We start from the raw sequence: 18,894 nt of genomic DNA on the forward strand, positions 1-18,894 counted from the left end.
ATCGTGCAGCCCTAATTTCAACACATTTCTAATCATAATAGTTTAATTTACTCATTTTTAATTATTTTCATTAAATTATTTTATCTTTGCCATGATGGCAGCACATAATATTAGACTAGATATTCTTCAAGACACTAGTATTCAGCTTATAGTGACATTTAAAGGCTTAACTAGGGTAATTAGGGTAAAGTTAGGGTAATTAGGCAAGTCATTGTATAACAGTGGTTTGTTCTGTAGACTATCCAAAACTAATAATGCTTAAGGGGTAGGGCTGCTCGATTTTGGAAAAATTCATGATCATGATTATTTTGGTCATAATTGTAATCAAGATTATTAAAAACGATTATCAGTTAAAGTCAAAATTATTAGCGCTCCTGAGAATTTCGTTTTTTTGAATAACTATTTCCCAAGTTATGTTAAACAGAGCAAGGAATTTTAACAGTATTTCCACTAATATTTTTTTCTTCTTCTGGAGAAAGTCTTATTTTTTTTATGTTAGCTAGAATAAAAGCAGGTTTAAATATTTTGAAACCCATTTTAAGGTCAATATTATTAGCCCCTTTAAGCAATATATTTTTTGATTGTCTGCAGAAGAAACTACTGTTATACAATGACTTGCCTAATTACTCTAATTAAGCCTTTGAATTGCACTTTAATCTGAATGCTTGTATTTTAAAACATCCAGTAAAACGTTATGTACTGTCATCATAGCAAAGATAAAACAAATCAGTAATTAGACATGAGATATCAAAGCTATTATGTTCAGGAATAAGTAAAAAAAACTTCTTTCCATTTAAACGGAAATTTAATTTCTCGTCGTTTGATTAATGATAAAACAGGCGGCAGCATTTCGCACTGTCACTTTAATGGTTTCTCTTTCACGTATGTTTTGATTCTCAACTCGTTTGTTTATTACGCAAATGAGGGTTAATACGAATAATCACTAATCACCGCGTTTTGACACCTATTTGATCATTAAAGCGCTCATGTAAAGATTACTTAAGATGTCTGCGCTCCTCTGCTCGTCTCAGTGTGCGAATGAGACCGAATGCTGACCGCGTGCTTCTGCGTGTGCGCGTGTTGCTTTCGCGCTTTTGGTATATGATGCAATAATCGTTTATCTCGATTAATGGTTTTTCATAATCGTTAGAAGCCATAATCAAAATCAAAATCGGATTTTTGATTAATTGCACAGCCCTATTAAGGGGGCTAATAATATTGACCTCAAAATGGCTTTAAAACAATTAAAAACTGCTTTTATTCTTGCTGAAATAAAACAAATACGACTTTCTCCAGTAGAAAAAACATTATAGGAAATACTGTGAAAAGTTCCTGAATCTGTTCAGCGTCATTTGGGAAATATTCGGAAAACAAAAAGAAATATTATTTGCATATTTCTGTTGTTTGTTTTTAATGTCATCATGGTTTTTATATTGGACGTGCATTGGGTTACCATATCGATCCCCTTCGTCGCATATCAACTCACGTGACCTTCAGGCATTATCATGACCTATCTGTGGGTCTCCTATATGCCCCTGGGGCTGCCCCACTTCCCCCACCACAGCTTTTTCAACCCAGTCAAGGGAAGCAGCTGGGCTGAAATCTGGCCAGCCACCATCAGCCACTGCACCAACACCGGCCTAGGCTGGCTGCCTTCTGATTGGCCAAGCCCTCGCCCATGTGACAGGGCTGGCTAGATGCTCTCCGGCAACTGACACAGTTGATGGGTTGCTGGGATGGAGGCTGTCACTGGTGCAGAATGGGGTAAGTCTCTCTCTCTCTCGCTTAAAAAAAAAAAGATGCAAATATACAGATGCGCCGTCTTATATTCCAGCTATTCAGCGGCCGGCGAATAATAGCACGTTTGTGTGCAAATGCAAGGCGGTGCCGATAAGCCTTTTGTTTTGATGGCTGGATATGGAGAGAGAGGGTGTGGGGGGATGTGCATAGATTGGGATTCTGGCTTTATCATCAGGACGCATAAAAAAAAGGCTCTTTTGTGCTTGCGCGGGGACAGATGCGCGAGCAGGCTGATTATTTATCGTGATCTCAGCTGCGGATTTCTCAGTAAATAAGCAATAACTGCTTCTGTCAAGATGGAGAGGCTTCTGCCAGAGAAAAGCGCTTTTTTTTCTCTCTCCTTCTCTCCTTCTTGATTTATTCTTGAACAAAGCTGATGCTTAATGGTGGATCTGTTGCATTAAAACACAGGTTGGTTTCGTGCATATGTGGGATGAGGATGGGAGGTGATGGCTGTGTCTTTGTGCGTGGAGGGAAGGGCATCTCTTGCAGTTGACTGCAGGGAATTTTGTCTCTTGCATTGAAGAGGTGAACGCTATAATGCATTATAAGCATCGCATGCACAACTGCATCTCGGCTGAGCAAATGCAGGCGAATGGATGTTTATTTGGAAATGCAGCGGATTAAATGGCTGTCTTAGCGATGTGGAGCGTACAAACAAAATCAGATGCATTGTGCTGACATTTTTAGGAAGAAAGTGTTGAAATATTAATGAGATGTTCTTCTCCTCCCTGTCTCCTTTTGATTCTGTCTCCATACCTCCAGCCTTTTTTTTTTTGCTGAATACATGTCGACCATTTTGCTGGGTCTACATGCCAGAGAGCTTCAGGTTTTTATTTAATAATATATCAGTAATCACGTTTGGATGCCATTAGAGTTGATCTGTAAGCTAACACAAAATTGAAGCTACGCTTACGGCTGTTTGGCAAGATTAATAATTGGGTTGTTATATTTATTTACTTCATCTTCATTGGTTATTTATTACCTTTTTTAAAAGTGCTAGTTTGTTTATTAGCAAAATGTGTGTCATCAGATGTGTGTCAGCGGATTTCTGTGGCAATCGGACTCATTCTGCCCTCATAACATGCGTAACGTAATGTTGGCATTAAATCATATGCATCCCCTGCTGGTTAATTATGCATGATGTTTCAGAATGGGAAGATCTTGTAATCGTGTGTGTATATTACAGACTGGTAGGGCTGCATGATGTTGGAAAAAACTGGGTTTATGATGATTTCTTTTTCTGCGATTATGAATATACTGTAGTTTCACAGGATGGTATTTGGAAAGATTATTAATGTTATGTTGGTTGGAATGATATGCAGAGGAGTGCATCAGCATAAAATATATGAAATTATGACAAATAAAGTCAGTTAACCAGATAAACTCTGCGAACCCGGTACCGGGTCCATGACGTCATCGACTTTCGCTTTCAGATTTAAAGGGCTAGCGTTGCACCAGACCCCCGTAAGTGGTGTTGTTTGAAAGTGTAGAATCTATATTTTATGCACATATGCATCACTTTGGTTTTATTCTACTGTATAAAAGTTATTTACACCTAAATACACAGTATTTTGGATACCCGAGCTTGGTATTGAACATTGGTTCATTTTCATATGGTTCATATATGACACATGTACAAGATATAGCTCAAATGAAAGCTCCGGTGCTCAGATGGTTCTGGCATTCTTTTTACTGAATTATATTCACATATCAAACAGTTGCTAAATGAATTGTGGTGTTTCCATGGCGCAGAAGTGAAAACAATACATGTATGATCAATAAGCAGCCCCAGATAGCACAGACAGCTGTCATCTCTTACCTTATGCTGTGCGCTTCAGGCCCGTTCTCCTCTGTTTTTGAGCTGATGTGCATAAGTAATCCTTTTATATGTCTGACGTGGTCTAAACACAGTGAATTATGTTTGTTAAAACAAATATTAGTGAAATATGAAAACTTCGCTCAGCACAGTGGACTTTGCTTTAGTTATATTGTTTTAGTCGTTTAAGATGCAGTAACACTCAGTCAAACATTTTGCAGAAAAGATCCACAACTAAATGATCATAAAGTCCTCGTGCTGCAGGTTTTAGGAGGTTTGCTGAAGGTGCAGGTGACATGCAGCAAGGGGGTTTCATCTTTAATAAGCTGTGGCAGTTTGCGTTTATTAAACAGTAAGAATGATTAATAAATCCATATAAAATAGTCCCTTTAAAGTGACGTCACGTCTTCAGTTTCGTGCTCAGGAGCACTTTGCACTCACACTACAAGCGTACCGCACCCAAGCCTAACCGAAGCACGCTCTGGCACACCACTTCCAACCGGGCCAGGGCCGACCAACTGAACCGTGCCTTGGACCGATTCAGAGCACTCACACTTGTCAAATGAACAGAGATCGTCATTTCTAATTTAACTGTAACCTTTTGTTTGTTTGTTTCTTTCTTTGTTGAGCTAAAAAAATGCAAACTGAAATTAAATGTTTGAATGAAATGTTGCATATCAGATTTTTATAAATGTAAACACTTTCAGTCATAGATAGAGGACAATGCACAAGACATCGACCAATAATATAAATAATATAATTGTTATATAATATATATAATATTGGTCGATATTATCAATCAATAAAGTTCATTATAGAATGTAAAATATATATATTTAGTTATTAATACGATTAAAATATTTTTCTATTTATTTTTAAATCCTAATAAATTAGTGAATTACTTCATAGCCCTTCATAAGAAAAAGTTTGAGTACCCCCAATCTTTAGTGAACAAATGAAGTGAAATGGGAAAAAAATAAACTCAATCACACAGTGTTTTACATTTTTACGTAATTTGATTTGACAGGGAGCACGCTGATCTTATTTTGTTGTTTGGCTAATCTGTCACATTGTAATCACATCTGCACATTTCTAAATGACAAAAAGGTAAAGTAGCTTGATAGTTCTTAAACTCCCCGCTGGTGAGAAGAGAGAGAGAGAGAGAGAGAGAGAGAGAGTAAAACCAGCATTGGCACTTACCAAAATCAAGATTGCATCATTTTAAAAATGCCAGTATCGATATTTATATATATATATATATAGCAATATTTTTGACAACACCAATTCAGACAAGGACTGAACAATATATCGCTTGAGCACCAATATTGCAATGTGTGCATCTGCAGTGTGGTTTATTTAACTCAAATTGTAATATAATCATTCATTTATTATATTTATATATTATAGATGCTCTTCATAATCAGCCCAGTCATTCCATATGAATGAAATCTTTCCAAATATTCCCAATTTTCCTTATTCAAATCTTCTTGTGAGACTAAATCCATATTGCAATATATATTGCAGCAAAACCAAATCACTGCAAAGTCAAATGTTTCAAGCACCATTCAGCCATAATACTACAGGAAAAATATCAAAAATTGCTATATATTTATACGTTTGAATTAAAAAATGCTTGATTTGTATTGAGCTCGTACATTTTTGACAATTGTTGTGTTAAAATCTGACCAACATATCATGAAGTACCAAAATGGAAGATCTTTCTGTTTTTATATTTGATGATTTCTGCTTTGTAATGGCCTGGAAACAGTGGCAGAGTCTGTAGAGGAGCCACATTGATTGGACGCAGCTGCAAATTAGCCCTGCCACATTGATGAGCTTCTTGTAATTCAGAGCTGTTCGTTAATATAAAACCTGGCTCAAACACAATGTGGTGAAAGTGGAATTCAGTTTATTGTGTAATGTGTAATGTTTATGATAACACCATCTTTACTATTTATTGACCATTTATGTGAAGCTGCTTTGACACAATCTACATTGTAAAAGCGCTATACAAATAAAAATGAATTGAATTGAATTCTTCACTGTAGAAAGCATAATTTTTTTTCATTTCAATTTTTTGGTTGTTTCCATGCGCAAATTTGTATTTTTGAAAAACCTGTTTTGAAGGTAAATACACATGTTTGCATTGCTCATATAAAGGACCAGACAGAATCTGCACATTTTTTTTTGCTGTTTCTGTGCAGAGTTTTGTAAAAAAAAAAAAAATCTGCGGATTTATGCAGAATGATTTTGGGTGTATCGTAACTAAATATTTATATTAAATAAAGTAATACTTTTTAAACTTTTATTTAATGTTTCAATGTAATATATCTACTAAACTGGATTTTATGAATCAAATGAGCATTTTTATGTTCGTCAATAATATTACTGAACTTAATAACATTTAATAAATATAAACGTACACACAACTATAATAGACTCTAATGATGGGCAAAAAATCTGTAGAAATTTGCAGATTTCTGCATGCTCACAAATCTTATCTCCCAGTCATTGTGTTTAAGAAATCTACATATTTAGACCATCATTGAATTTAGGCTTTTTACGATGCTGGAATTCGGTAGCAGTCGATACAAAAATTTTTAAAACGTCCATTTCCCGCTAACATTTGAGCGCCGTTGAGTGCGCCAGTGTCCCTATATCTGTGTTTACACTCAAAACTGTTGACCTTCACACCTAATCACAGACATTTTTGGTAAGCATGTGAATACAATGGCAAATCAGCGCTGTTTAAGAATGTGCTCAACAGCGCTCAAATGTAAGTGAGAAATTGACCTTTTAAAAATTTCAGTATCAACTGGTACCGAATTCCAGTATCGTGAGAACCCTAATTGAATCTGTATTTTCAAACGTTTACTCATGTAAATATGTATAAATATATATTCATTCATTTTTAGTATTAATTTCAGTAATATTAATAACTAATATCCAAATGTTTGATTTTATTTTTTTTCATTTCCCGCTAACTTTTGAGCGCTGTTAGCAATTTTCTTAAACATCGCTGATTTATAGTGATTTAAATACAATTTTTACAATTTCTGTATCAATTGGTACTGAACTCAGTTCTTTCAACAACACTACAATAAGGTTTGTAAAGGAATATTTTCTGTCTTATAGTAGATGCTTACCAAACAAGTTTATGATAGTACGTTTAAACCTATGTCTCTCAGCTGGCCTAGGAACGCCTCGGGATCCCCCCGAAGGAGCTGGAGGAAGTGTCTAGGATTCTCTCCTAAGACTGCTGCAGAAACTCACAAACTCGTTTAAATACTTACAAAGAAACCCAGAAAATCCCTTTGGGGAAAATAGCGGTCGCTGAATAAACAGCAGATTCAACTGCTTTCTTTGATTCAGCATGACTGACAAACACGCTACTATGGAATAATTTCACTGAAGGATTTATTTATAAACTCTCGACTGTAGTTTTGAGCTGAGGATGCAATAAAAACACGTTATTATGTGTTGAAATTTCACATGAAGCTTACACTACAGCCGTAGTTTATTGAAAAGTAATGCAAACAGCTATCGTTACCGCAGAATGATTATTTGAAAATGTCATTATTGACTAATTAAACCCAATTCATTCAATAACGAATAAATAAACTGATGTTTTGTGCAGCTTATCAGTGTACTTTGATTCTGCGTATTAAATTCTGCTATCCAAACACTTATTACAACCAGATTTACTGACAAAATGCAAATGAGTACCACTTCCGTTAAATCACCCAGTTCTAATTTGACCCTAAAGTAATTGTGTACTAGTAAGATGCATTTTAGATTACACTAAATACACATACATATATAGTGTTTAAATTTGAGCTTGTCGATATTCATCCACTCGGAGAGGCAGTGGAAAATGCGTTTGATCAGATCGCTTTCGCAGTGCATACGCTTATGTGCGTAAATGTGTTTGAACAGCCTCAGAAGACCACCTACGCTCGCTGACCTGCCTGTAATCATTATGGGGCGCGTTGAGAGAGAGTGCACCAAAACAAGGCAGTCATAATTATCCTGTCCAACAACACCATGCAGATTATGATCAAAATAAATCATAGTGGCAATCCAAATCCATTCTATTCCTTTCCAGCTCATAAGCGGTTTTGGATATAAGTTAATTGAGTGGTACTTGTGCACTTCAGCAAGAGACCAACAAAATAAGGGCCTTGTCAGTGAGGTGCATTTAAATGTATTGCAATGCTTTGTGAAAACTAGGGATGGATAATGATGTATGATTATGGCCTTTAGGTGTTGATTGTGTTGCCATAATACATATTTTGGAGTTTGCATGATGACATGACTGCAGCTTAAGTTCAATTTGTACATCACTCCTGAAGCCTTTGTCATACTTAATCGTACTTGGGGCCTACTCACACTATGCCATCCGTACCGTGCCCAGGCCTGTTTCCCGGATCGTTTGAGAAGCTTGAGTGCGCTGAATCTGTCTAAGGCATGGTTCACTTGGCCGGCCCTGGCCCGGTTGGAAGAGGTGTGCCTGAGCACGGTTCACTTGGGCTTTTGCGCGTAACACTTGTGTGTGAGTGCAAAACACGCCAAAGCCCGAAACTGATAGCGAGACGTGACTTTTACGGGGCTGTTTCATATGGATTTATTAATCATTCTTACTGTTCAGTGAACGCAAACTGCCCTAGATTATTAAAGACACAAACCGCTCACTGCACGACAGCTGCACCTTCAGCACACCTCCTCATTCCTGCAGCACGAGAGCTTTATGATTGTTTTTGAGTGCTAAAAGTGGCAGATCTGTTCAGCGAAATATCTGACTGCGTGTCACCGCATCCCCAAGGACTGTTTGGCGAAATATTTGACTGCATGTCACTGCATAACAAACCACTGACACGATATAATTAGAGAAATCTCCACTGTGCTGAGCGAGAGCGCTCACTGAACTGCGCAGCATCGATGACGTAAGCGTGCCCAGGCACATTTGTAGTGTGAGTGCGGGCCATCGGGGGAGACAGGAGGGGGGACAAGCGTGCTTTGGCCCTGTTCGAGGCAACTGTACCTATTGTGAGTACGGCCTTAAAGGGTCATTAAACCCCCTGGTTGCAGCAGGGTTTTTTCACACCTCTACTCTGGAAAAAGTAAGGAAAGTGGGCGTGTGCAGCTCTGTTTAGGGGGAGTGTAGGAGGAGCAAAAGACGATCTGTAAAAATGGTCTGTTAAAAATTTGCATAAAAATGGGTGTGTCGGTTTGGGCACACGCTGATTTTCAGAGGCAAAACACACACACACACACACACACACACACACACACAGGAGAGAAAGACAGCGTCTGTGTTTACAGGGACTTCAGTTATCGAATTATTTGACATTATTAAATGGTGGACTTTAACTGCAGTTTGGCTCTTTCATTCAGGAATTTCATTCATGCCCCTCATGACAAACGAGGTATATGATTCGAGGAACTGCTCTAAGTGTGTATCATGCAATGTTTGTTACCGCACGGCGAATGAGGAAAAAACCCCCAAAGCATTTCCCGGAAACTTAGATGCACACAGCAGGTAGTGTCAGAAAGCCGCGTGTGTTATTCCGGTCACAAAATGCGGTGAAATCCTACACGAGGTTTGGTTGTGGTGCTAACATGTTTACATTCGGTGCAATAGTTAGTTCGATACGAACTAACTTTGCCATCTGAATAAACAAAGACCACTGATAACACACTTACCAAATTTGTAGAGACGGGACAATCAACAGCAACTAGAGCCGCGTCTTTATTAAGAGGAGACGAGCAGCAAATCCGGATCTCACCATTTCCAGATAATGTAAACAATGTTTGTTAGACACGTATTGTTGTCGAGCGTCGTGATTACTGTAATCCACACGTGAGTCCAGCTGCGCTCTCATTGAGAGAAAATGAAAACAAAACCTTCGCTGCGGCAAATTATAAACGCAACACTGCACTATTGTTTTAGCAACACAACGTGTCATCTCTCTGCCGTCTTGGAAGCTAGCATGCATATTAATGAAGTTGCACAATAGAGCGCGCTGATTGGTTTGAACCAAGTCTTACTCATGCATTAATGCTGCACACTCAGAGACGTAATAAGGCACTCGCTACACGCTAAGATCTCATGACCGTGACGCAGATTCAAAACTTTTTTCAAACCGGAAGTACGAATTTGCTGGAAATAACGCAAACACAACCAGTTTACACTTTTTTTGTGAAATATATGTGTCCCAATAGTGTTTTTAGCAGCGTGGGACACATACACGACTGTCAACAGCTCAAAAAAATGTGTTTTGGTGTTTCGTGACCCTTTAAGGATGTCCATCTGCTGGATCATAAAGCAGGTTCATCAGAAAATGCCAAATGGAGTTGTTTCGAGAGCCGCCACCGAAATGTGGAGCCGAGCAGGGCTTGCTGCTGATCTTCAGCATGTCAGTGGTAATTTAGTGGCGATGTGGTGATAGATTTTTCCACATGGTTGGTCAGGCCTTAACTTCAGGACGGAGATATAAATAGAAAGTTTCTCCTGTCATAAACGCAGCTCTACGCTCTTGATTCCCGTCGCTTTGCCTCTTTTGACCGGGCTCACTGCATGGGTAAAAGAAAAAAAGGCAGCTAGGCATCGACTGCCATCCATAGACCCACGTGAGGCACGTGATGATGAGTCGTGGTTTAGTTTTTCATGAGTGTTATGAACTGGTGAACGCCTGATGAACGGCAGAGTTCAGAGGATGACCCTCACTCATGATTGACTCATGACACTGATGGGCTTTCACTGACCTCACACTCAAGGAAACCCTTTGTCCAATTATGTGAGCTCTTTTACATTCAATGAGCTCTCCTTTAATGCTCTCTTCTGCAAATGAGAAATCAACTGTTCTGTTAGGCTGCATTTACACTGCAGGGTTTAAGTGACTCAATTCCGATCTTTTCCCCCCATATGGCCCATGTGCATGCAATCAGGAAAAACTCTGATTTACTCATCAGATTCAGGCCTTGTTCTTATGTGAAAATCTATCCAATATGAATCAGATCTGTGCCCTCGTGTCTGCAGTGTAAGCAGGTAGATCAGATTTTTACCTTTCAATGTGAGTCTTGTGTCATTAAAAACCATAGCGAATGACAACAACTCTGATGCTTTCATTTCGAAACAGACTCAAACAGTTTGAGAGCCCCAATCCTTAAAGGGCCATGAAACCCCCTCGTTTCAGCAGGGTGTTTTCACACTTCTACTTTGGAAAAAGTCAGAAAAGTGGGCGTGTCCAGCTCTGTTTAGGGGGGAGTGTCGGAGAAAGAAAAGAGGGAGTGTCTATTTGGGCTCGCTGACTTTCAGAGTCAAAAACACACGCACACACACACACAAACAGGGGAGAAAGGGATTGTGTTTACATGGACATCTGTAGTCGAATTATTTGCCAAATTATTAAATGGTGGACTTTAACTGCAGTTTGGCTCTTTCATTCAGGGAATTCATTCATGTCCCTCCTGACAAATGAGATATTTGATTCGAGGATCTGCTCTAAGTGTGTATTTTTCATGCAATGTTTGATACCGCACGGCGAATGAGAGAAAAAAAAAACCCTCAGCATTTCCCGGAAACTTAGATGCACACGGCAGGTAGCGTCAGAAAGCCGCGTGTGTTATTCCGGTCACTAAATGCGATGAAAATCCTACACAAGGTTAAAGTTTGGTTGTAGTGCTAACATGTTTACACTCGGTGCAATAGTTTGTTCGATACGAACAAACTGAATAAACAATGAGCACTGGTCTCAGGTAAACAATAATCCTCCTTAGACACGCAAGTTATTGTTGTCGAGCGTCGCGTACACTATTAATCCACACGTGACTCCAGCTGCGCTCTCACAGAGAGAAAATGAAAACAAAACTTCACTGCAGCAAACTATAAAAGCAACACTTCACGCTTGTTTTGCCAACACAACGTGGCGTCTCTGCCGTCTAAGCACTGTGACAGTAATGAATATTAATGAAGTTGCACAATAGAGCGCGCTGATTGGTTTGAACCAAGCCTTACTCATGCATTAATGCAGCACACTGTAAGACGTAATAAGACACACTCTGGCACAGACGTCCAGTCTGCACGCTGGAATACATGCTTTTATCTCATGGCTGTGACGCAGCTTCAAAAATTAGTTTCAAATCGGAAGTAGGAATTTGCTTGAAATAACGCAAAACAACCAGTTTACACTTTTTAGTGAAATACAGGTGTCCTAATAGTGTTTTTAGCAGTGTGGGACACATACACGACTGTCAACAACTCAACACATGTGTTTTGGTGTTTCGTGACCCTTTACATCTCACACACGAGGACTAAAAAAACTTTTATATAGCACAAGTATTTAAGCATGTTAACAAGAGAGAGCGGAAGATCCACCACATAACTTATATAAACTAATCTAAAACTGTGGCATGCGCCATATGCATAAATCACGCCATGGACATTACGTAAAACGTACTGGTTTAAAAAGGCCTAGATAAAAAGAAGATGGCCAAATGAGAATATTTTTTTTCTGTGATAAACTATAGTAAAACAACTTGTTTAAAAAATAAATAAATAAAATAAACCTGTGAACTCCTGGAGAAGAGCGCTCTTTTATTATCAGCTGCCAGTCAGCATCCATACTTTTTTTTTCCTGGTCATTGCGCCTTTGCCGAGTGCTTTGTAAATGCAGACAATCACAGACAATCCCGCAAAATGTATAGAGTCTCCAGGATGCCTGCAAACGAGCGATAATCTCCCGGAAATCGTGCGTCTCCCTCCCGGTCCTCGAATAAGTCACGCACCCTTCTCACCGGATCCCTCCTTGCTCTTTAGACGCGTCTTGCACACTCTGTCAAACACCGCCCCCTACCCCATCACCCCCCCCCCCCCCACCCTACATTTTTGTACAGAGAAGTGACATTTTGATCTTCTAGTTGTGTCCTGCATTCACATTTCGCAGGTCAGAGTTCACCAAGCATGCACTTTGAAAAGCAGCGAAATGTGTCATTTCCGCATTCACATACATATGAATGGAAGTGGGCGCAGTGTGACCGTTATGTATGGTCTTTAAATTAAAATAAATCTTTAATTATTCTGCCGGTTTTGTTTTGTTCTTGTATATTTGATAGTCCCATCTGTAGATGTTGGCCTCAGGCTGAATAAATCAGACTCTAACCTCAGTTTTTGGATGTTGCAGGTCAAGAGATAGTTCAAGATGGCTGCAGCGTCTTATGATCAGCTGCTGAAGCAAGTGGAGGCACTGAAGATGGAGAACTCCAACCTGAGACAAGAGCTCGAGGACAACTCCAACCACCTCAACAAACTGGAGACGGAGGCCTCTAATATGAAGGTGCAGTGTCTGTTTATTTTATATACAGCTGCTTAATTATATTTTCATAGTCATTCATTTTGCGCTCTGTTTGCGACCAGCATAGACAGTTTATTAAAATCAAACTGGTTTTAGTGTTCTCACGATAATGCAATTCGATACCAATCGGGACTGACGTTTTTAAAACGTCCATTTACTGCTAACATTTGAGCGCTGTTCTTAAACCGTGCCGATTTGCCATGGTGTTCACATGCTCAACAGAAATGACTGTGATTGGCCGTGAAGGTCATCAGTTCACCGAACTTGCTGTTGAATGAATGTAACTACAGATACAGGGACACTCGAATGTATTAAAGCAGCGAAGATCAGTCGATTCATCAGCGGATCGCTTGTGTGTCAGCTTATAAACAGACCAGCTGATTTTCACTCCTTTAAAACGCTTCAGTGTCCCTGTATCTGTGGTTACACTCAATAAACAGCGATGAGTTTAGTGAACTCATGACCGTCATGGCCAATCACAGTCATATCTGTTGAGCATGTGAACACAATAGTAAATCAGCGCTGTTTAAGAATGCACTCAACAGTGCTCAAATGTTAGCAGGATTTGATGTTTTAAAAATTTCAGTACTGATTGGTATCGAATTACAGTATTGTGACAACACGTTTTAGTTTGAAAACGCATACGTTTTGCTACGGTTACGCCATCCGTCCACACTACGCTGGAGTTTTCGAGCGCCAAAAACGGAGTGGTTTGAAAACGTTAGAGAGGCCGTTTTCATTCTGAAACGCTGCTGCTCCATCTTAGTGTGGATGATGAAAAACGGGGACATCTGAAAACGGAGGCGGGGCTGCTGAGATTCGGTGAGATTTGGGCTTTAGTGTCATTGCGTATCCTTCCCTTATTCGTCAAGCCTCTATCACGTGACAATAACACATGGCTTTAACGCTACCGGAAGACAGTACAGTAAACAACAACATGTGCACAGAAATGGGAGCGTTGTTTGCACTATTGTCTGTTTTAGGCGTCATTGTGCAGTTATTCATTTGTTACATTTGGTAACAACTCGACCTCGTCGTCTGTCCTCAAAAATACCTCTCTTGCTTTCTTTGCCATTGCGTTCATTGTTCAACCGGCGTTTGTTGACTAACAATTACCAAATGCCGAGCGAGACACATGCTTCCTGTTTATACTAGAACGCGCATGCCCAGAGTGCGCGAATGATCACGTGATATACGTATTTGGTGGCGTAGTGTGGACGGAGATATGTTCAAAAACACTAGGTGAAACGCTAGTGTGGACGCAGATCGTTTTTGACCTAAAACGCAGTTTTAAAACTAAAACGCACTAGTGTAAACGGGGCCGAAGTGCTAATAGGCCAGAACAAAACTACACAACTAGACCAGTGTATGTTTATTTTTTTCTTACAGCTTTACTAAATTTCTGTTCATCCTCAAAGGGTTTGTACTCAACGACTGATGGTTGGGCACTCTTTTAATGCCGCACACTTTCAAGACTAAAAATGCCGTCCTCCAGCACTGATTTCACACTAAGTAGCCTTTCTTCTCTCCGTTTCTGACACCAAAGGCAGCTTTTTCAGGCACTTCTTTGAGTTCAGCTTTTGAAGCCGGAGCAGACAGCCTGCTAGGTGGGCATTAAGAAATTGGACGTGACCTGGCAGTCTCTCTGGAGAGAGGAGAAAAAAAAAAAGTAGTGAGGCTTTTTAAAAGATCTTAAGCTCTAAAATGAACATAGCAAGACATTACAAGTTGGCTAACGTGCACGTTTTCGAGGGAGGCTGTCAGAGTAGATTGTAGGCACAATTTGAAGACAAGGTACAGACAAGTTCAGGATAAAGATAGAGCGGGGGAAATTAGAGTTGAACACGTCACCACTTTCTCAGAAAACTCAAAATTTCACCAGATGTTGGTAACCACCAAAGACATCTATATATGCAACGAAAACAAATCTAATTAGGTTACAAATAAAGTTCTGTGTAATAAAATGAAATGACAGTGAAAAAGTATTGAACACATGAAGAAAGGGAGGTGTAGTTCAGCAGTGAAAGGCCAGACAGCAGCTGAAATCTCTCACAGGGTGTCAACAGGGTATTAAAAAGTATTACTAGTTGATAAATCAATGTACAGAAATTTAAGGACCTTAAAAAGTATTAAATTCTATTTTGAAGGTATTATATTATATATCATTTTTGATGATGCAATGTGTGGTTGAATTATTATGTTTACAAGCCCTTTTTGCAATATATATTGTTCTTTATCTGCACAACTCTAGTTTGCACTCGTTTGCTATATGCCCTTAATGTCCTAGTATTGTTTACAAATTTTTATTCCTTGTGTATATTTTTAGACTACACTTAAGGTATATTTTTAGACCACATTTTATGTACAATTGTATATATTGCAAATTTTCTTTTCCTTAAAAACTACTTTTTCATTCATTAATTTTCTTGTCGGCTTAGTTCCTTTATTAATTCAAGGTCGCCACAGCGGAATGAACTGCCAACTTATTCAGCAAGTTTTTACGCAGGGGATGCCCTTCCAGCCGCAACCCATCTCTGGGAAACATCCACACACACATTCACACACACACTACGGACAATTTAGCCTGTACCGCATGTCTTTGGACTGTGGGGGAAACCGGAGCACCCGGAGGAAACCCATGCGAATGCAGGGAGAACATGCAAACTCCACACAGAAACGCCAACTGAGCCGAGGCTCGACCCAGCGACCTTCTTGCTGTGAGGCGACAGCACTACCTACTGCGCCACTGCGTCGCCCACTCTACTCTTTATATAATAATATTATATGTTAGGCACTGAGAGTAACGTAATTTTAAATTCTCTGTATGTCCTGCACATGTGGCACAATTGACAATAAAGCTGTCTTTGACTTTGACTTTGTATGCTAAAGTTTGCCTGAATTAAATCTGCCTATATCTGGACGCTGTGTAGTCTCTGACATCAATAAAATCCTGCTAGATTTGACATCATGCTGCTTTGTTTACTGCAGAAACCAAGGTAACACCATTATTTCTGCAGTTCTATAGGCGCCATCCTGCTGAATTAGCTGGATTTAATAGAGTTTTATTCAGTATATGAATAACGTTTTAGTTTTGTCTTAGTTTTTTTTACATTAATATTCAGCAAATATACTGTTCGTTGAAACTAAAGTGGTTTTAAGGTCTTAAAATATATGGAAAGAGTCTTAAAGGTCTTAAAAGGTATTGAACTTTACTCTCCTGTATATACTCTGTCTCAGTAGTTCTTCAGCAACCCTCTGCCATTCCTCAGTGTAAATAAATATCAGCTGCTTCAGTCCAACATCTACATTAGCAGGAGGATGAAGATGAAACCAGGGCGGACATTTCAGCAAGACCACAGCCAAGGAGACTCTCAAATGCTTTCAGAGAAAAAAAATCAAGCTGTAGAATGGCCCAGCCGATCACCTGATTTAAATCCAATAGAGAATACAAAATAAAGCTCAGATTTGATAAATGAGACCCACAGAACCATCAAGACTTTAACATTCTGTTGAGAAACTTACACCTGAGCAATGCATGTGACTTCATTCTCCATATGAGAGGCGTCTTTAAGCTGCCATCACCAAAACTGCCTTTTATATAAAGTATTAAACTCATTTCAGTCGTTCAGGACTTTCTCCTCCTGTCATTTCATTGTTAATACACAGAACTAATTCCTCAGATTTAGTTTTGCTTGTTTTATTTTCATGTTTTGTACTGTTTGGGTTTTTACCAAAATCTGCTTCAATGTCAACAGCTCCCTTAGAAATATTATTCCCAGGGAAAAAACATGACATGTTCAATACCTATTTCCCCACTGTATGCGGCAATATATTGTGTTGAATCATCGATCAGCTGTAAAAACAGATCACTGTCATATCTCATACTGTTTAACATGTATGTAAATCTCCTGAAGGGAGTTCATGTTGCTCTGAAGACGTGAGATTTGTGTTGCTGAGGAGAAATCATTGAAGCGGAAGCAGATCGTCTCTCTGCATGTTCATACGGTGCACAGTCCTTCAGGGAGAACAGAGGCTCTTTTTGGTTGGTTAAGGGAATAGCATTGGGAGGAAAGGACTAAATGACAGTAAAGGGATCAGGGTTATAGTTTTATTTTGGTTTAATTACATCATAAAGAGTTGCTATCATTTGATTTGAACACACTTGAGTTGACATGAAAATGTATTTACCTCCTTAATGTGTTATTTTTGTCAAAATTGTACATCAAAAATATCAGAATTTGCCATACTTTTTAGCACTTTTTACATTTTAAATTATTGATTGATCTCTAAAATTCGCCCTTTAGTTATATAAGGCTTTTAACTGCACATTAAAGGTCCTAACCCTAATTTGCCATTAGGGCCAGTTCTTAAGGTTGGAAATAGACATGTAAAACCACTTCTAGAGAATATTTACTCTACCCTAAGCCACATACATTCTGGTTTTATATTAGAGAAAAAACTAACATTGTTTCATTGCATTCTATTCATTAAAGAGTTAATTCGATTAATTAAATAGTGATTTGATTGACTGATTTAGATTTTTTGATTGAGCTTAAAAATATGTCAGATTCAATACGCAGCTTGGTGATACAAGCTAAATGATCAGAATGTTAACCAATTAGTTTAAATAATTCTATACATACTCTATATGAATATCAAAGCCCACAATACACATATAATGATGATGATGATCTAGTAGAAGAACGATCATTGCATTCATCACTTTTGATGAATTCTTCAAGGTAATAATCGATAAATATAATCAGACCGTATTAGTGTCTAAAATACTTACAATAAACATAGCATTACTGTTGTTAATGCTAGTGTATTTGTCATCATGTCTTTCGAGTTATTGTTCTTGGCGTGTAGTAATTTGGTTTCACGTTGACCTTAAATGTAGTCATTTTCATGCATTAATTTAATGTCCCTGTTCTCCAGATATCCTTGTCATCCTGATTCCAAATGCCACAGGCGCTCTCTGAGCTCTTTATGCCCTGTTTATGAATTAAGTTGTCATCCATTTGCATAAAAAAGGAGTTTTTTTATTTGCCGGCTCTTAGGAAGTGAAATCCCCGTTCATGTTTGGGTTATGTAAGAGGTTTTGGACGTGACCTCTTTCATTAGGATGATCTGATGTTGGGCATATCCAGACCGCCCTGATGCCAGCAGTTATGCCATCAGCCGTAATCACAGTGTTTAAAGCATGCAATAAGAATCTAGGGTTTTCCTGGTGTGTTTTTAACTGCGACAGATGCTGCGGAGGCCAGAAGTGCATCATGCTGCCTTCCAGCTTGCACTTGCTGCTAGGGCAGGACGATATGACCTAAAATCAAAACCTCCATTAATTGAAGCTTTGTTTGTTAACATGCTATTTTTAATTCAGATTAAAGGATTGTTAATTATAGTATATCACTTTTAATTAATTTTTAAGTAAATAAATTTGTTGAATGTACGAATGAACAAACGAGAGTGAAGAAATGAATGAACGAATAAATAAACAAATGAGCGAATAAACGAAAAATAAACAAAAAAAGAAAATTAATGAATGAACAAACAAATAAACAAATATACGAACAAACAAATGTACAGATGTACGAATGAACAAATATACGAACAAACAAACGTATGAATGAACAATTGAATGACTAAACAAATTATTGAAGTAAAGAACAAATGAGTAAAAAATGAATAAGCAAATAATCGATTGATCATACAAATGTACGAATGAATGTACGAAAGATCAAACAAATGTGTAAAAGAATGAATGAACGAACTAATGAAAAATAAACATTAATGTACGAATGATTGAACGAAAGTACATATGATTAAACAAATGAACGAACGATTGAACCAATGATCAAACATATTTACAAAAGAGCGATCCAATTACTAAACAAACGAACGAATGAAAAATAAACAAAA

The 18,894-nt window shown here is 38.5% G+C and overlaps 1 protein-coding gene across 4 annotated transcripts in view; it reads left to right on the top strand.

The window, feature by feature from the left end:
• apc (APC regulator of WNT signaling pathway) overlaps window positions 1-18,894 on the top strand; it is a 65,473-nt gene that overhangs the window by 7,922 nt on the left and 38,657 nt on the right. Inside the window, exons 1-2 of one of the 4 annotated variants that reach the window (XM_087268993.1) lie at window positions 1,723-2,211; window positions 12,802-12,954. In XM_087268993.1, coding sequence (XP_087125119.1) covers window positions 12,820-12,954 — 135 coding nt within the window. In that variant the 5' untranslated portion in view covers window positions 1,723-2,211; window positions 12,802-12,819. 4 annotated transcript variants of the gene reach the window in all.

Source organism: Danio rerio, chromosome 10 (assembly GCF_052040795.2).
Source record: "Danio rerio strain M-AB ecotype USA chromosome 10, GRCz13ab, whole genome shotgun sequence".
Taxonomy (NCBI): Eukaryota; Metazoa; Chordata; class Actinopteri; order Cypriniformes; family Danionidae; genus Danio; species Danio rerio.